At 36.2% G+C, this 24,149-nt stretch overlaps 2 protein-coding genes across 2 annotated transcripts; both read right to left on the bottom strand.

The window, feature by feature from the left end:
- Positions 1–16,924: 16,924 nt before the first annotated feature.
- On the bottom strand, positions 16,925–19,648 carry LOC149171081 (uncharacterized). The gene is made up of 2 exons (XM_089425833.1): positions 19,534–19,648; positions 16,925–19,398 (listed from the first exon to the last, which is right to left on the bottom strand). The coding sequence occupies exons 1-2, from the start codon at positions 19,646–19,648 to the stop codon at positions 16,925–16,927; spliced, it is 2,589 nt and encodes an 862-aa protein (XP_089281959.1).
- LOC149171080 (uncharacterized) lies at positions 19,649–20,802 on the bottom strand. The gene is made up of 2 exons (XM_089425832.1): positions 20,372–20,802; positions 19,649–20,234 (listed from the first exon to the last, which is right to left on the bottom strand). The coding sequence occupies exons 1-2, from the start codon at positions 20,800–20,802 to the stop codon at positions 19,649–19,651; spliced, it is 1,017 nt and encodes a 338-aa protein (XP_089281958.1).
- Between the last annotated feature and the right edge of the window lie 3,347 nt (positions 20,803–24,149).

Below are 24,149 nucleotides of genomic sequence, written 5' to 3'. Positions count from 1 at the left end.
TTCCTTTTCTCCTAATTTCCTTTATCTTCATAAATAAATTTCTAATTAAAACCTCTTTGTCTTTTCAAAGAGTTTTCCATGTCTTTGTCGCTTTCTGTAGCCATAATAAACCGAATTATCACCTACAATATGATGTTAGTCCTAACATTCAGCTTCGAATATGTGTCTAATGATCTTGGTTATTATTTTGACTTTATCAAGTTTATTACGTAAATTTTTAAAGTGGCGCTATTGCAATCACTGAATGAATTGTGTCTTAATATTTTATTTTCATGTTTAAACCATATTAAATAAAACACTACCGAGGAAGAAACTGGTTATTCTAGTCTTGATATATACATCTTGTGTTGTAGGGTCTGAAGCATTTTAATGAGATATTGCAAGAGGGAGTCACTATTTTTCCTTCACGGGGTGACTTAGGGATATGTCTTTGACCATAGAAGGTAACCTTTTTTAATTGCAATCAATTGTTTGCATATATACATTACCTGATGTTTTTCCCTTAGAAAAATAAATGTCGGTATCGTTGTAATTTAACTACGACTCTAGTTGTGTTCTTACATGGTGATGTTTTAGCGCTTTTACTAAATTAAAACCTAACGTTTTAGTGCTTTTAGTAAATATTATTTTATTATGGATTGCAATTTTCTTGTTAGAATTTAAATACCACATCTAATTTATTTTTAGCCCAACAATTCTTTATACCCAGAAAAATGTTTATGCTCTAATAATTCTAAAATTGTTGGAAATAAACACACCTGTAATTTTGACTTCAGAAAATAAAAATTATCTGGTGGAAATAAATAGGAAAATGAACACAAGATCATAAGAGTTCTTTTTCTCACAAATATCCCTTCATTTTTATTAATCTAGAGAATCTAGGGACTTTCCCCATAGAAAATGCACAACAATTCTTTGAACGTAGAAATGGCCCAATATTTTTTTGCTCTAGAGAAACATTTACTTCTGAAAATCAGCTTCATGAAGAAAAACTTATCCTTGGAAAATTGTTGTCTAGTACCTAGAAGTCTTAGCCTCCTTTTGGCTATATCGTTGCACCTTGGACTTCTCAGCTTTCTTGGTAAATTCAGCCTCCAAGTCTTGGCCTCTCACAATTAGGTGGAACATATCCTCCTGTCTCATAGTGTTAGCAACTAACATTTTTAGCCACTCCTTCTCCAAGTATCCACCTCATCTATTAGATTCTTGGCTCCATAATTTTTATCTCTGGAAAAACATGTTTTTTGCTCTTAGTTCAATCACTTCAGCTTTTCACTCCTTGAGAAAATCATTTCCTTAATCCCAATGTGTCTTCACTTCCCTAACTCTCAATCTCCAAAGTGGTAGATGGTTAAGATTAATTCCAAAACCTTTTATATTAATAATAGATATTAGATCTAAGTCACTTTAATAATTAAATTATTTAACCTTATAAATTTAGACCAATAGCCAACTTTAATAAATTAAATTAATTAATGTGCTTTTCCTATGTTAAACTTAGGAAAGAAATCATAATAACAATTACACCTCTCAAGAAAACACCTAAATAGGAAATCTAACATTTTTTGCATGTTAATGCACCAAGCCCTTGTAGGATAAACTGTATGAGATAACAACATCAACATTAATGCTATGAAAGGAGGCTCCAAATTTTGTACAACTTGAAAGAAAAATCAATATAGTAGTGTGAATAGTTATACAAAAATCATATTATTTCTAAAACAATCAGTAAGTCGTTGATGTCATGTTTTCACTATCAAACTTTTTCATATGTCAAATTAGCTACAAGGGAATATTTATAGTAGTGTGAATATTTATAGAAAATTTGTATTGTTTGTAAAACCATCAGTAATTCATTGATGCTATTTTTTCAATGCCAAACATTTTCATATGTCAGATTAGCTACAACAGAATCTTTGAGATGGAAGGTAGTAAACTCCTTGTAGTAGTATTGTTGGTTTATATATTATAAGTTCTTGCGGAGTATTATCATCTTTCCTATTAAAATTCTAATTCTTATGCTCTCCCTTGAATATGGATTCTGTTATTATATAGGCTCTTATTACGATTGACAGAGTGAGCAATGTTTTTTTAAACTAGGACTCTGTATTCATTTCAATTAGAAACAGAGTTGCATCCCTTAAATTCCAAGGCTATAGTACTACGAGGGATTTATGTTATGATTGAAATATGAGTTTAGTTTTTATAATTAAATCAAGCATTTGATTTATGTCAAAATTAGGGGCATTAGCCTTAGCACATGAAAATCCAATAAGGGCTTGAGTATTGTTTTTGTACTTAGCTGTTTCATTATGTTGTAGACGCTGCAATACCCTCCAAAATTTTGGATTACACTCAACTTCATATCATTCCTTGGTATTGTACATTGTTTTCACAAACATTAGATCTTATTTTAAATAAAGATTCCATACATGTGGAGGTAATTCTTTGAATAGTGTGGAATAACATGTTGAAGAGTTATATAACCCAACGTTTTAGACTACAAAAATGAGTCCTTCTTCACAGGAATGCAATCACTCTTCAGAATATTGATATGATATAAAGAGCTAAGATCACAGTATATAAATATGTGTCAGTAAAAAAAATGATGCTTAGTTGATGGATTGGCTAGAATGATAATCCAAAATTGGATATTTAAAATATAATTTTGTATTTATGCTATTGATATTTTATAATAAGTTATTTAATTAAATATTGAAGTAATTATAGTTTTATTTAATAGCTTAAATAATTGGTTAATGATATTATAAAATAATATTTCGCTTATGTTATTAAATTAAATTAAATTTCATTTTAATAAATAAAATAATTAATTTTTAAATTATTCTTAGATTTAAATTATAATTAGTTAATGATAATACTAGATTTAATTAATGGTTTCCAAGGGCTACTTAGTTTTAAACCATCGCCATGGTTCAGATTTTTATTCCTTTTTTCAATTTCAATTGCTTATTTAAATTTTCTTTCTAAATAGTGGTCTTCTCTTTTGACAATCTTACCTTCTTCCATGCAAATGTAATGTGGGGATGAGCATGAATGTTCAACTAAGCCAAATTTTATGGCTCTTTTTCTAGAAAGATAATCAACATGTTGTTTTAGCCTTATGTTGATGGGTATACCTATTTCTCCTATGGATTCTTTACAACATGAAAAGGGGATTGTGTACACTCCTTTTTGGTGATTAGGGTTTATTGGATATTTAATGGGATTAGCTATTTTTGAATGGTATTGGGTGGGCTGAAAGCCACATTGATAATGTAATTATTTGGAATTTTAGTTATCTTGTCTATGGTACCTTTTATGTAAGGAAGAGATATCTTTGGTTTGTTTATGAGCATTTTTATGAGTTTTCTATTTAAGGTTTGTTGTATAGTTATGTTAATGGTGCTCCTATGTATCCATTCTCTTCAAATACTTGGCGAATATTGTTCATCTCTTGGTTTAAGTGATCATGATATGATATTCTAATAGCCCTATTCATTAGGGTTTTAATGATACCAGATTTTTGTTTGGGATGATAATGAGAGTTGGCATGTAAAAATATTTCAGTGTGAGTCTTTTTTCTAATGACTTGAAAACTTAGGCCACCCTCTTTCTTGGTTAGAAGGATATCAAGGAAATGGATCTGATTGTATTTTTCAATTTCAATCGTAAATTTAATGTGATCAAACATGTTGTTGATGTGATGAAAGTGTCTATGCTAACGTCAACACTCTCGTCAACAATGCCATGAAGAACTCATAGGGCAATGCTAAATCATCATCTTACATGGTAACGATCTCCTCGTGCCAGATAACTGAACTCAACAATTTCCCTCTCACACTCACTCCTAACACACTAATGATCTCTTCGAACATTTAACCCTTCAACCCTAAGTTTATTAATCTAGTCAACATTGAATTGGACAATGCCACAAAATCACTATTTCATAAAGGTCTCAATTTCACCATAGCACCCAAGAAAATCCTGGTAGATGATGTCGTTTTCTATATTTAGGTTTCCATCAAAGAAGATGACTCTATTGAAGATGAAGAAATTCAAAAGGATGTAGCAAAATCTTCGATAAGTGTCAAACCTCCTCCCTGCAACATATCAAAAGACGAGAACAGGGCTTTAATCAAACTCAGAAAAAAATAAAGTTATTGTCATTTTAAAATATGTTAAGGGTAATGCTATTGTGATTATGAATACAACTGATTATAATAAAAAAATGGAAGAACACCTAAGCCAAAGTGGCTACCACACAATTATAAACAAGGACCATAGCAACAAAATCCTCAAATAAGTCACTAAGAGAATTAATGAATCATCTCTATATGATATTATTAAAAATAAAATCACTCCCAATAACTCAATTAATACAAGAATATATGGATCTCTTATATTTCATAAGTTTGGCATCCTTTTGACACCGATAGTAAACACCATAGGATCCCCTACTTATGCTCTTATGAAATACCTTAGAAAAATTTAGACGTTTATCTGGAAACACGTCTTCATACATAAAATATTCTATATCCTTCAAAAAATGGATATAAAACCTAAAAATGAATTAAGCAGATTTGTTGGTTAGTTTTGACATTGTATCTCTCTAGACTATGATACCTATTGATGAAGCTATAGACATCATGAGAATAATCACTGACGAGGAAACCACATACCTTATAAAAAATTGTTTAAAATTCTCACATTTTAGTTTGAATGGGAAAATTTATGAACAAACCCATAGAGTAGCTATGGGATCTCCTTTATCTCCCATAATATCCAACCTCTATATGGAACACTTAAAAAAAAAAAATCCCTAAACTCTTTCTTGTATAGTTCTGATGAATGGAAATGATTCATAGATGATGTTTTCGCAAAATGGAGACATGGGAAAGAAACATTAGAAGCATTCATTGCTCACGTCAACAACATATTTGATGACATTAAATTTAAAATTGAAATTGAAAAAGAGAATTAACTCCCTTTCCTTGATATACTTCTAACCAAGAAAGAGGGTGGCCTAAGTTTTCAAGTCCTCAAAAAAAAGGCCCACGTAGAAAGATGTTGGCATTATGTTACAAGTGTTTTCCTTGATAGAAGCTCACTCATAGGTCAATTATAATTCGATAAAAGACAATTCATTATGTAACAGATCAATTCAGAGTTAACAGGGCATTGGTACAAAAGAATAGCAAGTTGGAACAAAGGTCTACTGATCAAAATCAAGAAGTTGAAGGAAAATGACGTTTCAAATAGTTGAAGCTATATACAAAGGTTTAACTTAACAAAGAAGCATATACACTATGGTTCACAGAACAAAAAGAGCGTATACTTATGCACACACTTTCACAAGAGGACAAGTGTGTATGGGTTCTAAAATCAATAAAATTCAATAGTAAAGAATACTAAGGGTCAATACCATGGTATAAGCCCAAAATATTGAGTAGAGTAATGTTTATTTGATCCCATCCAAGAATACCATGGCTCTAAGTGTTTTTTTGGTTTGAGGTATTGAGGAAGGCCAAAACTATATAAGGAGGATAAGATCAAAGGGAAGGGTGTGCAAGTGAAAGGGTTTCTCAGGAATAGTTATATCTGAAGTATATTTGATGTTGCAGGAGCTATGGTTATGATATAATCTGAAATATTTTGTGCACCTTGAATTCAATGTTGCATTGGAGTCATGAGACCTGAAATGACTTATCATTGAATGATATGATATTGGTTGCGCTAGATCTGATTTCTTACACATGTTTTATTCTTTAAATGTCATAATCTGGGCATGTCTCAAGTCTGGAATACCAACGAAGTTGTAAGATAATATTTTCAAATATATACACTGATTCGCCTTCGTAAAGGCGTGTATACATGTAGGTTCGAATCTTATAAGTAACGTATGAAATAGAAAAGTCTATTGTTTAGAAATTATTGATCTATCTGATTAGTTCTACTATTCTACTCTTGTCAATCAATGAAGTCTTCTTAGATCCGAAAGAAAAACTAAATGAATAAGGAGTTTGTGTCTGATTGATTGATTGATTAAGTGAGAAGGGTTATATTTGCTGCTAACTATCTAGATCTCTGCAATTGACAGTAGATGTTTAGAATATTACTGGTTGTTACATATCTGATTTAGAAATTTTTATGATTCAGTAGTTTTGGGGGTATATGTAGGTTTTATTGTAGGAAGTAGTGTATACATGCAGGTTGGGATCATTAAAGTAGTGTATACATTCTGATGTATGATTCTTGAGGTTGCAGCTAGTTCTGAAAGATGATGCAAGATTCTAGGTTCAATATAGTCTTTTTGTGACAGTGATCTGAGTATTCAGATTAACTGATTGTTGGTTGACGTAGTTTGAGTTTCTAAGTTTTCGATGGGTCCAGTATGAAAATTTGATGAAACGAGGCCTTCATATTGTATTTTTGTGTACTAGAAACATCCAGTCTGAAATTTAATGAAACGTGGTCCCTGGAGGAAGAGATAAGGTCGTATCCTTCTGTAGGCTAGTGCCTACCTACTAGTAAATATGTTGGCTAGTACAAGAGGTTGGGGGTTGTAGCTTTCTTCCAGTAGGAGCTGGAAAATGAGATAAGGTTGTAGCCTTCTACAGGTGGGTGCCTGCGTACTGGTATGAGTCTGCACCAATAGGAGATTTTAAACAGATTTTCTTTATATTAAAAGAAGATAGAGATGACAATAGTAGGTGGTTTTTCACCTGCATTGGGTTTCCACCTTAAATCTTGGTGTTGATATGTATCGCTTATGTGTGATTGTTTATTATATTATTATTGTACATAGATACTATATATTAAGATACTGATGCATTTATTAAATATCAACACATGATAAATTGACTAAATCATAAGTTATCTAGGTATACACTGGTTTCTTTAATCAAAGTAGCGTACATATGCAACTTCAACTCACTCAAGTAGCATATATAAATCTTATTGGGAATTGAAAATTATTTAAGTGTAAATACTGATTCACTCTCCCCCTCTCCCTCTTAGTATTATTTCCAACAATTGGTATCATAGTAGGTCCTTCAGAAGAAGCTTGATCGCTTGAAGGGAGATATTTTAAGATGAATAATCACGCAAGCATGGGATCTATCAGACCACCAATCTTCAATGGGAACAACTTGGTTGGTTGGAAAATAAGAACCATATCCTACCTTCAATTGCTTGGAGCCGATGTTTAGGAAATTGTGGAAGGAGGATATCCATTTCCATTAGCAATACCTACAGATACAACATGTAAGAAGTCATATGAAACTAATGCCAAAGTAGTCAGTAATTTTTTGGGAAGTTTGTTAGAATTAGAATTCGTCAAAGTCATGCAGTTCAAGACAACCAAAGAAAAATGGGACAAAATCATTCAAAGCTACGAAGGGGACTTCCAGGTAAAACGTGCTAAGCTTCAAATTCTTAGAAATGAGTAGGAAACTATTAAGATGCATAGTGATGAAGGTATTGCTAGTTACTTTTTATGTGTAGATGAGATTGTTAATCGTATGAAGAATATGGGTGAAGAGATAAAGGAGGCTACTATAGTAGAGAAAATTTTGAGATCTTTGTCTTATAAATTTGAGTCAAAAGTATTTTCCATAGAGCAAAAGCAAGATATTCAATCTATTGCTATGGTTCAACTTCATGTAATTCTAACTTCCTTTGAAATGAGAAAAGGAGGTGCATCATATATGAGAGAAGCTGCTTTCAAAGCTTCAGTAAAGGGAAAACAAAAGGAAGACCACAATGAATCAGCATATGTTTCAAAATAAGAAGATGAGGTAAAATTTGTCAAGAAGATTTAACGGGTTCCGAAAGATTTAGAGGTATGTTATCATTCAAAAGCTTTTCTTGTGGTAGAGTCAGCCATTACACTACAAAATGTCCTGATAAAGATAAATATGAAAAAGGAAAAGAATATTCCAAAGGCAATAGTAAACATGTTTTCAATAGAAGAAGTTTCTATACCCATGAAGATAGTGATGGATTATCTAATAGTGATTAATATGAAACTAAAAAACGTTATAAACTACTCATGGCTTATGGAAATGATAATTTTTTGGATGCCTTAGAACAGGAAGACTTCTTGAAGAAATCACAAAACTCAATTTTTTTTTTGAAGAAAAGAATATGATCATAGACACTTTGACACAACAACTCACTGAAAGGGAAAATCACCATGAAAAACTAGAATGTGAATTTGTGGGTTTAAGAAAATAATTTGAGAAGACAAAATATCTTAATCTTAGATTTTCTAAAAGATCAAAAACTTTAAATCAAATCATCAAAGTTGAGTGTTCCCCTTTTGTAAATACAGGTCTTAAAAATACTAAAGAATTATCCCAATCACAAAATTCATCAACCTCTACTAGAAGCTATCTTGATGCAACAAAGACCATTGAACAATATGTCAATTTTTAGAAAAATCCGAAAAGTACTCATCAGGTAAATCATGCTCAATTTAATCCAAGTATGAACATCAATAGAAGCATCAACCAATAGGTAAAAATTCCAAAATATTCTATGATCACAGAAACTTCTTTAATGGACAATGTTTTTCATGCCATAACTTTGGGCATAAGGCTGCTCAATGTGTTTCTTACAAAGCTATCATGAGTAGAGAAACACGAAACCAAAGGAGCATAACAGGAATCAAGAAAAGTTCCTATAATAACTTTTCTCATCTCAAAGATGGAATTGAATATTCATTTTTTACTAACTTTGGTCATGAAGAATCTGAATGCATAAGAGAATTTAGGCCAACACTTCAAAAAGAGAAAACATCATCAACTTCCAAGGTATGGAGAAAGAAGGAATTTCAATCAAAAATATGTGGCATAACTCTATTTGCAGAAGGACAAGAGAATTAGTGCTACATTGACAATGGATGCTCCAAACACATGACATGTGATAAAGAGAAACTTCATTCATATAATAACTTAGAAAGGGAAAAGAATGTCTCCTTTGGAAATGGCACACCATCCATCATTAAAGGTAAAGGTTCTGTTTATTCAAATGAAAAGGTTAAATATATATGTCATGTATGTTGATGGTTTAAAACATAACTTGTTGAGTGTCAATCAAATGTGTGATCAATGAAATGAAGTTTTGTTTTGATCAAAGAGATTTGTGGTTCGTGAGCTTGATACAAGAAATAGCGTAATCAAAGGTACAAGTACTCCAAACAATTTATACATACTCAAAGGAGGACAAAATCAATGCTATCTAAGAAAAATGTATGAAAACTAGTTATGGCACAAAATATTGGGACATCTAAGATTTTCTCAAATAAGAAAAGCATGTAGGCTAAAGGCGGTCCATGATCTTCCAAATATCAGAATCCTAGAAAATACCATATGCAAACCATCTCAAGTCGGTAAGAAAACCAGATTTCATTTCAATGAAAAAGAAGGATCAACAAGTAAGCCTCTTGAACTCATCCATACTGATTCATATGAAACAACAAGGAAAAATTCACCTCGTTAAGAAGAATACTTTATTTTATTCATTGATGATTTTTCTAGAATGTGTTGGATAGGTCTACTAAATCATAAACATGAAGCATTTGAAAAGTTTAAAGACTTCAAAGATTTAGTTGAAAATGAATCGGATCGAAAACTCAAACGTCTTAGATCTGATCGAGGGGGACAATTCATATCAGATGAATTCTTTAATTTTTGTGAACAACATGGAATAAAAAGGTAGTTCTCTGTTGCCAGAACTCCTCAACAAAATGGTGTAGTAGAAAGAATGAACATAATAGTTCAACAAATGGCTCAAACTATGCCTGATGAATCTAGAACTCCTACCACCTTCTGGGGTGAAGTTGCATTTATTGTCATGACTATTCTCAATGAAGATAATTTTCGAGTAAAGAGTGATCAAACTCCATATGATCTTTCATATGGTAATCCTCCTATTGTAAAACGCTTTAGATTTTTTGGAAGAAAATGTTTCATTAAAAATAATGATGACAAACTTGGTAAGTTTGAACGTAGAGTAGAGGAAGGAATTCTTCTTGGTTATTCATCCAGAAGAAAAGGATAAAAATGTTATAACAAAAGACTTTGGAAAATTGTTGAATGCATTGATGTAGTAAATTTTGATGAAGGATGCAAAATTCTGGAACAAATAAAACCAACAAAGGAATATGACAATGAGGAAGACAGTGAACGCTTTCCCTTATGAAATCAAAATGATATAGAGGAAGAAACCAATGAAGCATCAAAAGAAGATACAACAAACATGGAAAAGACTCCATCCAGGTATGTTCAAAAGAATCACCTAGAATCTCATATTCTAGGAGAAAAAGGGTTTGTTTTACAGAAAAGAAGAACTCTTACAGGAACCTCAAGTTATCTAGCATTACTATCCTCCATAGAACCACAAGATGTAAATGAAGCTAGAAAAGATGAATGTTGGGTTAAGGCCATGGATGAAGAACTTGACCAAATTGAAAAGAATGACACTTGGGAATTAGTTCCTAGACCTCATGATAAAAATGTTACAGGAACAAAATGGATATTTAAGAATAAGTTGAATGAAAATGGAGAGGTTATTAGAAAAAGAGAAAGACTTGTTTGTAAAGGGTATGCTCAACAAGAAGGTATAGACTTTGAAGAAAATTTTGCACCTCTTGGTAGAATTCAATCCCTAAGAATGTTTCTTGCTATTTCAAGTTTTTGGAAATTCAAAGTATATCAAATGGGTGTAAAATAAACTTTTCTTAATGGGGATTTAGAAGAAGAAGTTTATATTGAGACACTAGAATGGTTCATTCTAGGAAATGATGAAAAGCTTGTATGCAACCTAAAAAAGGCTCTATATGGTTTGAAACAAGATATAAGGGCATTATATTATCGCCTTGACAAATATCTAAAACAACAAGGTGTTACACTAAAAAATGTCACCATGACTACTTACAGTTAGTATGGCTCAAATCAACAGTCATGCTACCCTCTTAGGCAAGTCTTATGCCTCTGCTATCCATCTCAAACTCAAAGAAGAGAGAAAGTCTTGTCAAAAATATGTTTATCTCTGGGGTCGCAGGTTCTCTCTAGCCTTACCTGCGGGGACGCTGACCATGTTCACAAAAGGTGCGTCCTTGGACGCTCTGTATGTTAAGGGACAGGTGCGTCCTTCTGTAAAAGGCAAAATGCGCAAGTTTCATCTTAAAAACGTTACTTGTGGTTACTTCTAGAACTTTCTAGAGGTCGGTTTGATGAAATGGATGCGCCTCCAGTTGGTTCATGTATCCCTATTAAGGAGGAACTTATCCCATCAATAAGGGAGCTATCCCACCCAAAGAGGGGGATTATCCCATTGATGGTGGACCTGAATAACCTCTTTACAACACTATAAATAAAGGCATTGAGCCAGAGGGAGGGGAGGTTGGAGCTATACATTTTCTTTGGGTAAATGCTGCAGGAATTAGGACTCCCATTTAGAACCTTGTGAGGAGAGATTGTCTTTGCTTGATTCTACTTGGAAGTGGGTGAGCTTTGTCAAAGTAGAGGAAAACCCTTGATGGACCCTGGGAGGAACTTGCACAACACCAAGGCCAGGTTGTAAGAGTTTCTTTGTTTCGTTATTAATACAAACTGGTTCATTTTTCTCAATAGCTTGTGTTAATGAGTTATTTCATGTGTTCCTTGGTCTGCATGTTGAATATATGTTTTATTATATGAGATGCAAGTGCTTGGTAATTGTTTGATTGTTTGTGGTTGCAGGAATTGATGTGAAGGAGGAGCTCATCCGGATCGGCAAGGACGGACTACAACAACAGCGTTTTGGAATAAGGTAAGCCTAAACACTTGTAGTTTTCATGTTTTAAAAGGTGTATTTAGAGAAAGATCGCTCCATTTTGTCTTGTTTGTCGCTAGAGAGTTTAGACTCCTAGGGAGGTCAGTTGTGTCCGCACAAACGACTTTTTCCGCCACGACACAAGGTTTCACAAATGGTTCTGCAGGTGACAACTTATACAAAAGGATTGAAAATGACAAACTACCAATTATTCTTGTTTATGTTGATGACATCATATTTGGTAGAAAGGAAGAATCCATGAGTCAGAACTTTGCTTCCATTATGCAGCAAGAATTTGAAATGTCCTTACATGGTGGACTTACTTATTTTCCTGGTCTACAAGTACAACAATCAAAAGATGGTATTTTTATTTCAGAAACTAAATATCTCAAGTAGATTTCAAAGAAGTACGGAATGGAATATTCTAAACCATTATGTACTCCAATGGTAACAGGATGCAGTCTCAGTTCTATTGATGAGTCTCCTACAATGAATCAAGAAGCATACAGATCTATGATTGGAAGTCTTCTCTCTAACCGGTATTAGACCTGATATCATGCATGTAGTAGGAATTGTTGGAAGGTTCCAAGAAAATCCAAAGAAATCACATCTTTAGGGAGTACAAAGAATATTGAAATATCTTTAAGGAACACAAGACTTTGGTCTATGGTATCGTAAAGATACAGATCTTACTCTTCATGAATATATAGATGCATATTGGGCAAGAAATGTTGATGATTGAAAAACCACTAATGGAGGTGCATTATACATGGGATCACAGTTAGTGTCTTGGTTAAACAAGAAACGAAGTTAAATTTCCTTATCTACAGCTGAAGCAGAATATGTGGTTATTGCATCTTGTTGCACACGACTACTTTGGCTAATACAAACATTGCAAGATATTCAAATCACATGCACTCCACCCATCTCTATTCTATGTGACAATACAAGTGCCATTAGCATTTCGAAAAATCTAGTCATGCACTCAAAGACCAAGAACATACCCATTAAGTACCATTTTTTATGAGAACAAGTTCTTGAACAAAAGGTTAAATTGGAGTATGTTCCCTCCAAGGAAAAGATTGTTGATATATTCACCAAGTTGTTTCCCAAGGAAACATTTGAATATCTCAAACAAAATATGGGAGTAGTTTCTGCATCATCTTGCTTTTAAATCTAGTTTTTCAGCAGAAGGTTTCTATACACAGGTTCCATGAAGGATATTCACGTATATACACGAGGTTTTGTGGCTACAGGAGTGTATATGTTTTTCTGATAGAAAACAAGTGCGTCTGATATGGGTGCTCAGTCTGATATTGATGATTACAGTATAATGACATGCTTTGTTCATTGATTTTTATCTGACTGATGAAGACGCCTTTGATGAATGATTTGTTTACAATGCCTAGATAACATAGGTTTAGGGGGAGGATTAACCTTATCAAATTTTTTCATTGTTGACATTATGGTTGCTGATTACAGCTATGGTTTTAGATATTGATATCAATTGTTGCATAGGTCATGTAGAGATCTAGGGTGTAATATGCCTCCTTCTATCATAGTTTATTTTTGAATGAGTCCTATTGGGCATATGATGTAAGTTGTATCCCCACTTTGCATGGGAAGGATGATGTAATAATTGCTATATTTCAGTCTTGTATAAATAATTGGTATATCCCCACTTCGTTTGGTGGATGAGTCAAATTTGGTGTATCCCCACTTGGTTGGGTGATTGATGTATGTATGATTCTTTAGTATTAGGGAGGTCATACTCTCTTAGTTGAGTTATAGAGTCTTGTTATTATTTTGAAACATATCTCTACAGATTCTGCATGTACTCAGCGGGGAGAATATTTTGGTTTGCCCTTTTCCCTTGATTTCAAACGAGGAGAGTATTTTTGTGTTTCTTGGTGTCTCTAAAAGTTTCTATAGCTTGCAGTAATCAACACTAATATGGTTACCATCAAGTCCAAAGTGGGATATTATTGGCATTATGATACAAGTGTTGTTTGTGATGGATACTTACTCACAAGTCAGTTCAAATTTGATAAAAGGAAACTCATAGTGTAACAGGTCACTTCAGAGGTAGCAGGGCATTAGTATAGAAGAACAAGAAGTTGTAACAAAGGTATACTTATTAGAATCAAGAAGTTGAAGTAAAAGGATGTTTTCAGATAGTTTAAGCTGCATACACATGTTTTGCTTGACTAAGAAACATATACACATTGGTTCATGGAACAAAAAGAGCATATATGTACGCACACACTTTCACAATAGAAAAAACGTGTATGGGTTGGAAAATCAAGAAAATTCAATCGTAAAATATACCAAGGATCAATACCATGGATTAGCCCAAAATATTGAGATGAGTAATGGTTATTTTATCTCATCCAAGAATACCACATGCTCCATGTATTGTTTTTGTTCTGAGGTATTGAGGAACGCCAAAATTATATAAGGAGAAGAAGGTCAAAGGGCCAGGTGTGCAAGTGAAAGGGTTTCTTAGGAATACTTCTATCAGAAGTATATTTTATGTTGCAATGGATATTATTATGATATAATCTGAAATATTTTTTGCACCTTTAATTCCATGTTGGATCAGGATCATGAGACCTGAAATGTCTTATCATTTAATGATCTGATATTGGTTTGGCTAGATCTTATTGCTTACACATGTTTTATTCTTTAAATGTCATGATCTGGGTATGTGTGAAGTCTAGAATAGCAACGAAGTTGTAAGATAATATTTGCAGAACTCTACGCCAGTTCGCCTTGGTAAAGAAGCGTAGACACATAGGTTTGATTCTTACAAGTAGTGTATGAAAAAGAAAAGCATGTTGTTCAAAAATGACTGATCTATCTGATCAGTGCTACTGTTCTACTATTTTTTTTCAATGAAGTATTCTTAGATATGAAATTAAAACTGAATGCATAAGGAGTTGTTTGTGTCTGCTTGATTAATTGATTAAGTGAGAAAGGGAATCTTTGTTGTTGATTGTCTAGATATCTATAATTGATAGTAGATGTTCAAAATACAACTTGTTGGTACAACTTTTATTAAAAAATATTTATGATTCAATAGTTTTGGAGGTCTACGCAGGTTTTGTTGCAAGAAGTAGCGTATACACACAGGTTGGGTTCATTAATGTAGCGTATACATTTTGATGTATGATTCTTGAGGTTGTAGATGGTTCTGAATCATGATGTAGGTTTTTGGGTTCAACAAAGTGTTTTGCTGACAGGGATCTGACTGTTCATATTAACTGATTATTGGTTGATACAGTTTGAGTTTCTAAGTTTATGATGGGTCCAGTGTGAGAATTTGATGAAATGAGGCCTTCATATTGTATTGTTGTGTACTAGGATCATCCTATCTAAAAATTAATGAAACATGGTCCCTCAAGGAAGAGAGAAGATCGTAGCCTTCTGTAGGTCGGTGCCTACGTACTAGTAAACATATCGACTAGTACAAGAGCTAGGAGGTTGTAGCTCCCTTCTAGTAGAAGCTCGAAAACGAGAGAAGGTTGTAGCCTTCTACAGGTGGGTGCCTGTGTACAGGTATGAGTCTGCACCAGTACAAGATTGTAAATAGATTTTATTTATATTAGAAGAAGACGGAGATGACATGAGCAGGTGCTTTTTCTCCTGCTTTGGGCTTCCACCTTAAATCTTGGTGTTCATGTGTTATTCTTATGTGTGATTCTTTATTGTATTATTACTACACATAGTTATTATGTATTAAGATACTGATACACTGATTAAAGATCAACACATGATAAATTGACTAAATCATAAGTCCTATGGTTAGACGCTGGTTTCTTTAATCATAGTAGCATACACACACAAGTTCACCTCACTCAAGTAGCGTATATATATCTTATTGGGAATTGAAAATTATTGAAGTGTAAATATTGATTCACCCCCACCCTACTACTATTATTTTGAACAAAATATATATGCATGTCAACACTCATTGCCATCCCAAACAAAAATTGGTATCATTAAAACCCTAACAACTACAGCTATTAGAATATCACATATTTCTCACTTAAACCAAGATTTGAACCATCTTCGCCAAGTATTTGAAGAGAATGGATACGATAGTGGCACCATTAATAAAACTATCCATCAAACCTTAAATAGAAAAATCATAAAAAGGCCCATAAACATGCCAAATATCTCTCTTCCTTACATAAAAGGTACCATATACAAGATAGCTAAAAATTGAAATAATCACAATATCAATATGTCTTTAACCGTGCCCAATGCCATTAAAAAAATAATTGATTTTGTTAATGATCTAATAAACCCTAATCAACAAAAATTAGTATACACAATCCTTGGTTCATGCGGTAAATAATACATAGGAGAAACAGTTAGAGTCATCAACATAAGGGTAAAAGAACACATTGTTGATATTTCAAGAAATAGAGCCACAAAATTTGGTTTAGCTGAACATGCCTGCTCATCCTCACACTACATTTGCATGGAAGAAGCTAAAATACTCATAAGAGAAGACCACAGTTTAAAAAGAAAAATTAGAGAAGCAATTGAAATTGAAAAAATGAATAACCTAAATCGTGACGATGTTTAAAACTAAGTAGCACTTGGAAACCATTAATTAAATATAGTGTTTTTTTTCCGAGGAAAAAAAACGAACCTTTTTATAAGAAATAAAAAAGTTACAAGCACATGAATTAACATTCCAGCTGGGTCTGTGATCTTTAGACCACCATCAGTCCTCAAAGCGAAAAACATGCTCCCCTTTGAGTCACCATCCAAGCAAAAACCAAAAAACACATAAGCATTTCTCCGCCTACTTCCAGCACTGTACCGTTGCCTACTATGGGCAACTCTGTCAAGTGATTTTTCCAAGACAAAAAATAACGTGGGCCTCCTATTACCGCAGGAAAACAACCCACGGAGCTGTTTTTCATAAAAGAGTTTTTAAAGCAAATCCGATGAAACAAAGATAATAAAAAACCAGCACAGATTTTTGATCTGAAGCAGAAAAGAAGTGCTGTAGAAAGACTGTCAATACATCCTGTAGCAGCAAAAATTAAGTGTAAGGAGGTAGATCTGACACACGGATCTGATCATTCATCTATTCAGCTATCCTCCACGAGTCCACAACGAGCTGCAAACCCTCTTTAGAAAGCCTATCTGCATCTTCGTTCCTGTCCTTGTAGATATGTTCAATGGAAAAAGTATTAAAATGAAGTTTTAAATTTTGAATCTCTTCCAGAAGTGGTCTCAACATATAATTTTGACACCTGTATTTTCCAATGACCCAGTTAATTACATTCAGGGAATCACCAAAGATCTGAATAGTGAAAATGTTTCTGTTTATGAGCCAACAGAGAAGGAGTTTTAGAGCCAGGAGTTCAGCAAAATTGTTGGTGCCTGGGCCCAACCCCACAGCAGCTTTGAGAGAGTGAGAGGGATTGATATGAATAACAATACTAGCACCCGCGGTAATGTTTTGAGCTGCCCCGTCAAAGTAGGCCCACAGAATACCTTCCTTGATCCGTTCTTCCTTTTTTTGGACTGAGATATTTGGATCCTCGGGCTCCGGGATGCTAGAAAGGATGGCTGAACTTTGAATTGCAATCACCTCCGCTAGAGTAAGCTGCTCTCTGAAAATGCATCTGTTTCTAGCAATCCAGATACCCCAACAGAGGATGGGGGGGAGATTCCTAAGGTTCCTTTCTGGGTAATGATTCCACCAATATTCCCAAGCAGAGAGAAAAGAATCCCCTTCCCAGCGAACATTTTTTCCCAAGAGCTTTTTCACTTCTTCCCAAACTTTCCTTGCAAACGGACAAGAGATGAACAAATGGCAGATGGATTCTGAATCTAAGAAACATAGGGGGCACCTACCTGGACCCTGTTTAAATCTGGATTGAAGAATGTCCCAGGTAGGGATTTTCTTTCTTAAGACACACCAGAAAAATAATCTCGCTTTCTTGGGACACTTCAATTTCAGGAGGGGCTTTGCCCACCATTCTGGGATTACCCACCCTTTCTTTTTCATCAAGAAAGCATACCCCGCCTTTGGGGAGTAGACTCCATTTTCTGCATGAGCCCACACCAATTGATCTGGCTTATCTTGAATTCTGACATTTGATCTCTTTAGCTCCTGAATGAAAACCCCCCACTCATTCCTCCACCTGGGATCAATTCCTAACTCATCTTCGGATTTCCATGCTTGACCCCAAATGGTTGACTGACCCATATTTGCAATCTGATTTAAACCAAAAATCCCCTTCGAATCCAGGTGACCAATCAGTTCAGGAGGAAGGGCGAAAGATTCATTGCATCCAACCCAAGGGTCTCTTCCAATTTTTACGTTTTCACCATTTCCTACCTGCCAAGCCAGACCCTGTTCAATTACTTTGAAAGCATCTACTGTGGCTTTCCATATCACAGAGAAGTTCCTTCCTTTCTTGTTTGTGCTCCTTATCCAATCTTCTAGGGGCATGGGATCTATATATTTCCTTTTTACTACTTTGGTCCAAAGATTCTCAGCAGAGATTAGACGCCATCCAGACTTTGCTGCTAAGGAGGAGCTGAAGTCAATGAGATTTTTAATGCCCCAACCACCCCAGTCTTTTGGCCTTGCAATTTTATCCCATGACACCCAAGGAAGCACTGAGTCCTCCTTTGTCCCTGACCAAAGAAATCTGCTGCAAAGTTGTTTGATCTTGTGAAGTATACCTTTTGGGATCCATGTTAGAGCTGCCCAGAACACAGGCATGGCCTGGAGGACAGAATTCACCAGAGTCAACCTGCCTGCTCGGGACAGCCACTTGAAACTCCAATGGGATATTCTTTGTTCAATCTTAGCCACCAGCCAGCTCCAGTCCTGCTTTCTGTACAAAAGAGGTTTTAACCAAAAACCAAGATATTTGAAAGGATTCTCCAGTTTACAGGCCTCAAATGGAAGGTAAGATAAAACCAGAAGTTCCTCCTGTCTATTGAAACCCTCCAGAATAAGCTGGGATTTTCTAGAGTTTATTTGAAGGCCTGTCGCTTTCAAGAACAAGTCAAGAATGCTTTTAAGCTCTTTAATTTCATTTAAGCTGCCATTTGTAAATAATAAAATATCATCTACAAATAGGAGGTGGCTAATAAACACATTTACAGCTACTTCCAAACCTTTTACCAAACCTGATCTTTTGGCAGATGATATCAATCTACTGAGGCCTTCAGCAGCAAGAAGAAAAAGCAGAGGAGAAAGGGGACACCCCTGCCTCAATCCCCTTTGACTTCTGAAAAACTGGGATGCTGCCCCGTTTATTAATACTGCAAAACTTGCATTTGATATACATCCCATGATCCAGCTTATGAAATCCACCTTGAATCCCAGGTGAGTTAGCAGCATCCTTAAATAATTCCAGCTGATTCTGTCATATGCTTTGGACAGGTCAATTTTTAGCACAGCCCCTTTTGCTTTTGAGACCCTGATGCTATGAATGGTCTCCTGAGCCACCCCTATAGCTTCATGTATTTGGCGACCGTCCAAGAAACCAAATTGTTCTGGAGAAATGCAGCTTGATAGGATCGGTTTCAGGCGAACTACAATGGTTTTTGCAATGATTTTGTAAATGCAGTTGCACAGAGAGATCGGGCTAAAATCCTCAAAAGATTCTGGATTCTCCTTTTTAGGAATAAGGGCAATGAAAGTAGCATTGAAAGGGGCATAAATCTAACCTTTTCTCCTTGATTCCTCCACCACCTCCGTTAGTTCTTCCCCAATCAGATCGAAGAAATGAGTGAAGAGTTCAACAATCCATCCATCCGGCCCCGGAATTTTGTCTTTTGCCATTTATTTTACAATACTTTCAACTTCCTCTTTTGTCACCTCTCTAAAAAGATCTTCTGCCTCTTCCCCCTCCACAAACCGAGGGAAAGCTTGAGCTGTTCTGATAATTTCGGCTAGAGAAACCCCTCCTGGATCCGAAAACAAGGATTTAAAGTGATTCTTCCCCAGGGTTGACAAGTCCTCAAAAGACGAGACCTCTCTGCCCTCATGGTCCTTTAGCTTCCAGATTGTATTTGCATTTCTCCGACCCTTTGCATAGTTGTGGAAAAATTTTGTATTCTCATCCCCTGCTTTTAACCAAATTGCCCTACTCTTTAGTCTCCATTCTTCCTCTTTGTCTAGTAAAATCTTAGCTCGCGCTTTCTCAAGAGCCACGATCCTATCCTTTGACTCCTGAGAAGCATAAGCGTCCGCCTCAGGATCTTCTAGAGTTCGGAGCTCTACATCAATTTTAGTCAAGGCCTCATTTTGAGATTTCCTTCTTTCAAAAGCCCACTGTACAGTTGCTTTCTTAAGTCTTTTAAGATTTTCCATAAAGAAAGCCCCTTTGGATCCAGAAGAGTCCCTACCCGTTTGTCTCCAAGTATTCCTGAACAGCATATTAAAAGACTCTTCTTGCAGCCATGAAGCATTGAATTTAAAAGGAGCTGCAGGCTTTGGGGTGGCTTGGAGAGTTCTAAGAGGATGGGGAAGTGATCAGAATTTCCCCCTTCACCCACCCATTGCCTGAACATCGGGACATTAGATGCCATCAAGTCATTTATAAGGAAACGATCAAGCCATTTTGCTATCCTCTCTTCCCCAGTTCTCCTGTTTCGCCAGGTGGGCTTTGCCTTAATAAAGTTTACATCTATCAGCTTGTGAGATAGGAGAAGTTGGGAAAAATAATCTGATAGAGGATCAGTTCTGGCCGAAGGTCCCCAAGCCTCCGCATTCCCCAAAGAGAAGTTTAAATCACCTCCAATTATCAGATTTTTTCCTTTTAGGAAATCTTTAGACATGAAAGCGTTCCAGAAAGCAACCCTTGCCTGGCAGGGCCCGTAGACATTTACTACCAGGAAAGAGAAATCGAAATCTGGGTAGATAACCTCCATACCCATCGCATTGTGCATACCCCAGAAGCTCAAAATTTTCAGTCTGCCGTCCCTGCATCCCATGGCGAGACCCCCCGAATGACCTACTGCATCTAGGGCTACAAAGGTCCATCCCGGGAGGAGAGAATTGAGGACAGGTTCAATATCTACACCCCTTCCCAAAGTTTGTTGCAGAAAAACCAAATCCGGGTTGTAGCGCGAGATTAAATCCTTCAAAGCCAGTTTTATGGGTTTACTGGTTAAACCCCTACAGTTCCATGATAAACAGATCATTTATAACTGCCTCAGGGGGTTTTGCTGCTCTAAGCGCCCCAGAAATCAATTTTTGTTTTCCGTCGGCCACATCCATTTTTGCTTTAACTTGGGCTTTGGACAGATCAGACTTTCTCCCTCTACCCTTTTTCTGAGAGGGTTTAGACGAAGAAGGACCTAATCCACCCACAGGATCCCCCAAATTAGGAAGAGGGTCAGACTTTTTGCTGAGAGATCTGAGATTATAAGTGCGGGCAGGTGTGGAAATGTCTGTGGCCGAAATATTTAGAGATAACACTTCACTTTTCAGATCAATGGAAGGAATGTCTACGGTTAATTGATCAATGTTTTTACAAATATCTTTGCAGTTTGAAATCAGAGGGGACTCCATAGAAGAGAGTACAGTATTTGACTCTGGAAAGCATACAGTGGATGGAGGGATTGATTGCTTACCGAGTAGATCATTTGCATCGGCCTCAGTTTCTCCGCCATGGGGCTCTTCGGCTCCGCTCAGAACCTCGGCCGCAAGAATCGGGGCTCCTTCTGTCTGAGCCTGAGTTTCATCCACCTGTAGATGCGCTCCTTCAGTGGGCTTGTCCTCTGAGTTAATCTTCCATGTCATATTTATATCGTCAACCTTGTTCCTCTCCCTCTGCTCGACGGGTTTTTGAACCCTCCTTCTGCGCCGCCCCATAGGACAATCCCTCGCCAGATGTCCGATCTCGTGACATCTGTGGCACCTGAACGGAAGTAATTCGTAGTCCAACATCTGTTCAAATACATACTCCCTGTATGCAAATTTATCGAGTCTACAAGCCGTTCACTTGGATTCAGACGCACCAGTATCCTTGCCACCGCCCTTTCATGAGTGTCTAGAAAAGACATATCAGCTTCCAGAAACGTACCCAACGAATTCCCAATAGACGTGAAGACAGACTCCACCCAGAGGAACGGTGGAAGTCCAGGTGCCCTTACCCAGACGGGAAATTCCTCCACCTTTTCCTTGGATGCGTCGAAGAGTGGAGACCATCTTTTGAAGAAAACTGGGCGCTTCCCAAAAGCCCAATTCCTTCCTTCAGCCCACTCCATGGCTTCTTTGCTATCGAACCTGATCATGAACCAACCGTTTACCAGAGTGGCCGTTTTGAAGGACTTTGCCGGGGTTTCCATCCATAGACGCTCCGCCCATTGTTGTAGAGACTTGCCCGAGATCGGACGCCCCCTTACACGGCCCACAAGCGTGCATTCTGCCACCTCCAATGCATCCTCTACTTGAACATCCATTCCAAGTAACAGGTTCCCGGCTAACCTTCTCGATTTTAGGGATTTAGCCTTCTTTCGCTTTTCCCCGACTCTGCCTCGTTCCAGATCCGCCTCACTGACAATGCCTGCAATGTCTGGTGCCCTTAGAACTCCATGCTCAATACCCGCGATAGGGTTTCCTTCCTGTCCTAGGGGCAAAAAGCTCAGACCTCCTGCAACGCTTCCTTCCTTGCCATAATCCTTTTCCCCCTTCTCTTCCGACCTTCCTGAGATGGTGATTTGGTCATTCTTCCCCGGAATAGAAAGTTCGGGAAAGATCCCCTTAGAAATCGGCCCGCCTGGAGCCCAACCTGCTGATGAAAGTGGTCGATTGACCGTCAAAGAGCCACATTTGTCCCGGCCTTCTCTGTCATATCCCTGAAAACCCCCTATAGTCCTCCATAACCCCTGTCTAGAATTAAAGTTTATAATATCTTCAAGACCTCCCGACGGACTGATAATCTTTGAGGGAGAGATAACCTTACCTTCAAGAAACCCTTTATCTTTCTGATTGCAGGCCTCCTGACGCGCACCAGAAACTTCTAAGCGATCACCAGTATTGCCAGGTTCCACGGCCGGTCCTAAATTCTCCTCCAAAGAAACCCTAGGCAGAGTGCTTCTCCACAGACCTCCTGCAGTAATTTTGTCAGGTGCGGTAAAACCCTCTTGTCCGAAAAACTTGTCCAGGTTTTGATCCGTGACCTCCTTACCCCAGACCGAGAGGATATCTTCAGGAGCAGGTTCCAAATCCACCGCCTCGCTGTGGAAAACCATGTTTACTAAACCGCGTAAATAAATGACACCTCACTGAAACCCGTTACCACAAAGCACGCTCCTTGAAACGCCAGGGGACAAAAGCACCAGAATGATTTAGGTAAAACTATTCAAACCCGTCACGGGCTAGGTTTAACAGAGGTAAAAACTCAGGGTACAGCGGTCAACACCTAAACCAGCAGCGCTAAACCTCCGAGGACCTAACCGTAGTCACCAAAAAGGGAAAACCGCCCATCTGTCAACCGCTAGTGTACCTCGAAACCGTGGATCCACGGAGGGTCTACCATCAGCCCTGCCCGCGCCTGCTTGATGAAGAGTAGCTTGTCAGTGTCGCCTAGGCCCTAGGCCTAGGGTTTCAGCGTCGAACCCTGTGCCTTCCTCCGCATATCTAATTAAATATAGTGTTATCATTAACTAATTATTGTTTAAATTTAATAATAAATTAAGAATTAATTATTTTATTTATTAAAATGAACTTTAATTTAATTTAAATAACATATGGGAAATATTATTTTCTAATATCATTAGCTAATTATTTAAGTTAATAAATAAAATTATAATATATTCAATACTTAATTAAATAATTTATTAAAATAGATGTTAATTTAATTCAAATAACATTAGGACTAAATTATAATATCATTACCTAATCATATAACTTATTAAAGTAAATTTAAGACAAATTTAATAATTAAATAAATAATTTATTATAAAATTTTAATAACATAAAGACAAAATTATATTTTAAATATCAAAATTTGGATTATCATTCTAGCCGACCAATGAATAAACATCCTTTTTTTTTACTCACACTTATTTATATGCTATGATCTTAGCTCTTTATATCACATCAATCTTCCCAAGAGTGATGGCGTTCCCCTAAATATTGACTTATTTCTATAGTTTGAAACATTGGGTTATATGATAGTGTTCAACAGGTACACACTATTCAAAAAATTAGAGCTTATCTCATGAGATTTCTTGTAGTGTTTTGTTCCCTTTTGCATGTTGGATTAAATGTCATCTTTCGACATGTTTGGATTTCGCGCAATTTTTATATGTCAATTTTGATGGTTTCAAAT

The sequence above is a fragment of the Pinus tabuliformis genome, chromosome 4_2 (genome assembly GCF_031772625.1).
Source record: "Pinus tabuliformis cultivar Carrire ecotype Pingquan chromosome 4_2, CPIR1, whole genome shotgun sequence".
NCBI lineage: Eukaryota > Viridiplantae > Streptophyta > Pinopsida > Pinales > Pinaceae > Pinus > Pinus tabuliformis.
This window is presented reverse-complemented; position numbering and strand designations above follow the sequence as displayed.

What these genes read in the sequence shown, in the direction of transcription:
- LOC149171081 (XM_089425833.1), bottom strand. Translation starts at nt 19,648, where the DNA reads ATGGCAAAAGACAAAATTCCGGGGCCGGATGGATGGATTGTTGAACTC. An exon ending in GGAGGAATCAAGGAGAAAAG is followed by an intron (nt 19,399 to 19,533) that starts GTTAGATTTATG and finishes AAACCATTGTAG; the next exon opens with TTCGCCTGAAACCGATCCTA.
- LOC149171080 (XM_089425832.1), bottom strand. Translation starts at nt 20,802, where the DNA reads ATGGGATGCAGGGACGGCAGACTGAAAATTTTGAGCTTCTGGGGTATG. An exon ending in TCTAATGTCCCGATGTTCAG is followed by an intron (nt 20,235 to 20,371) that starts GCAATGGGTGGG and finishes TATGCTGTTCAG; the next exon opens with GAATACTTGGAGACAAACGG.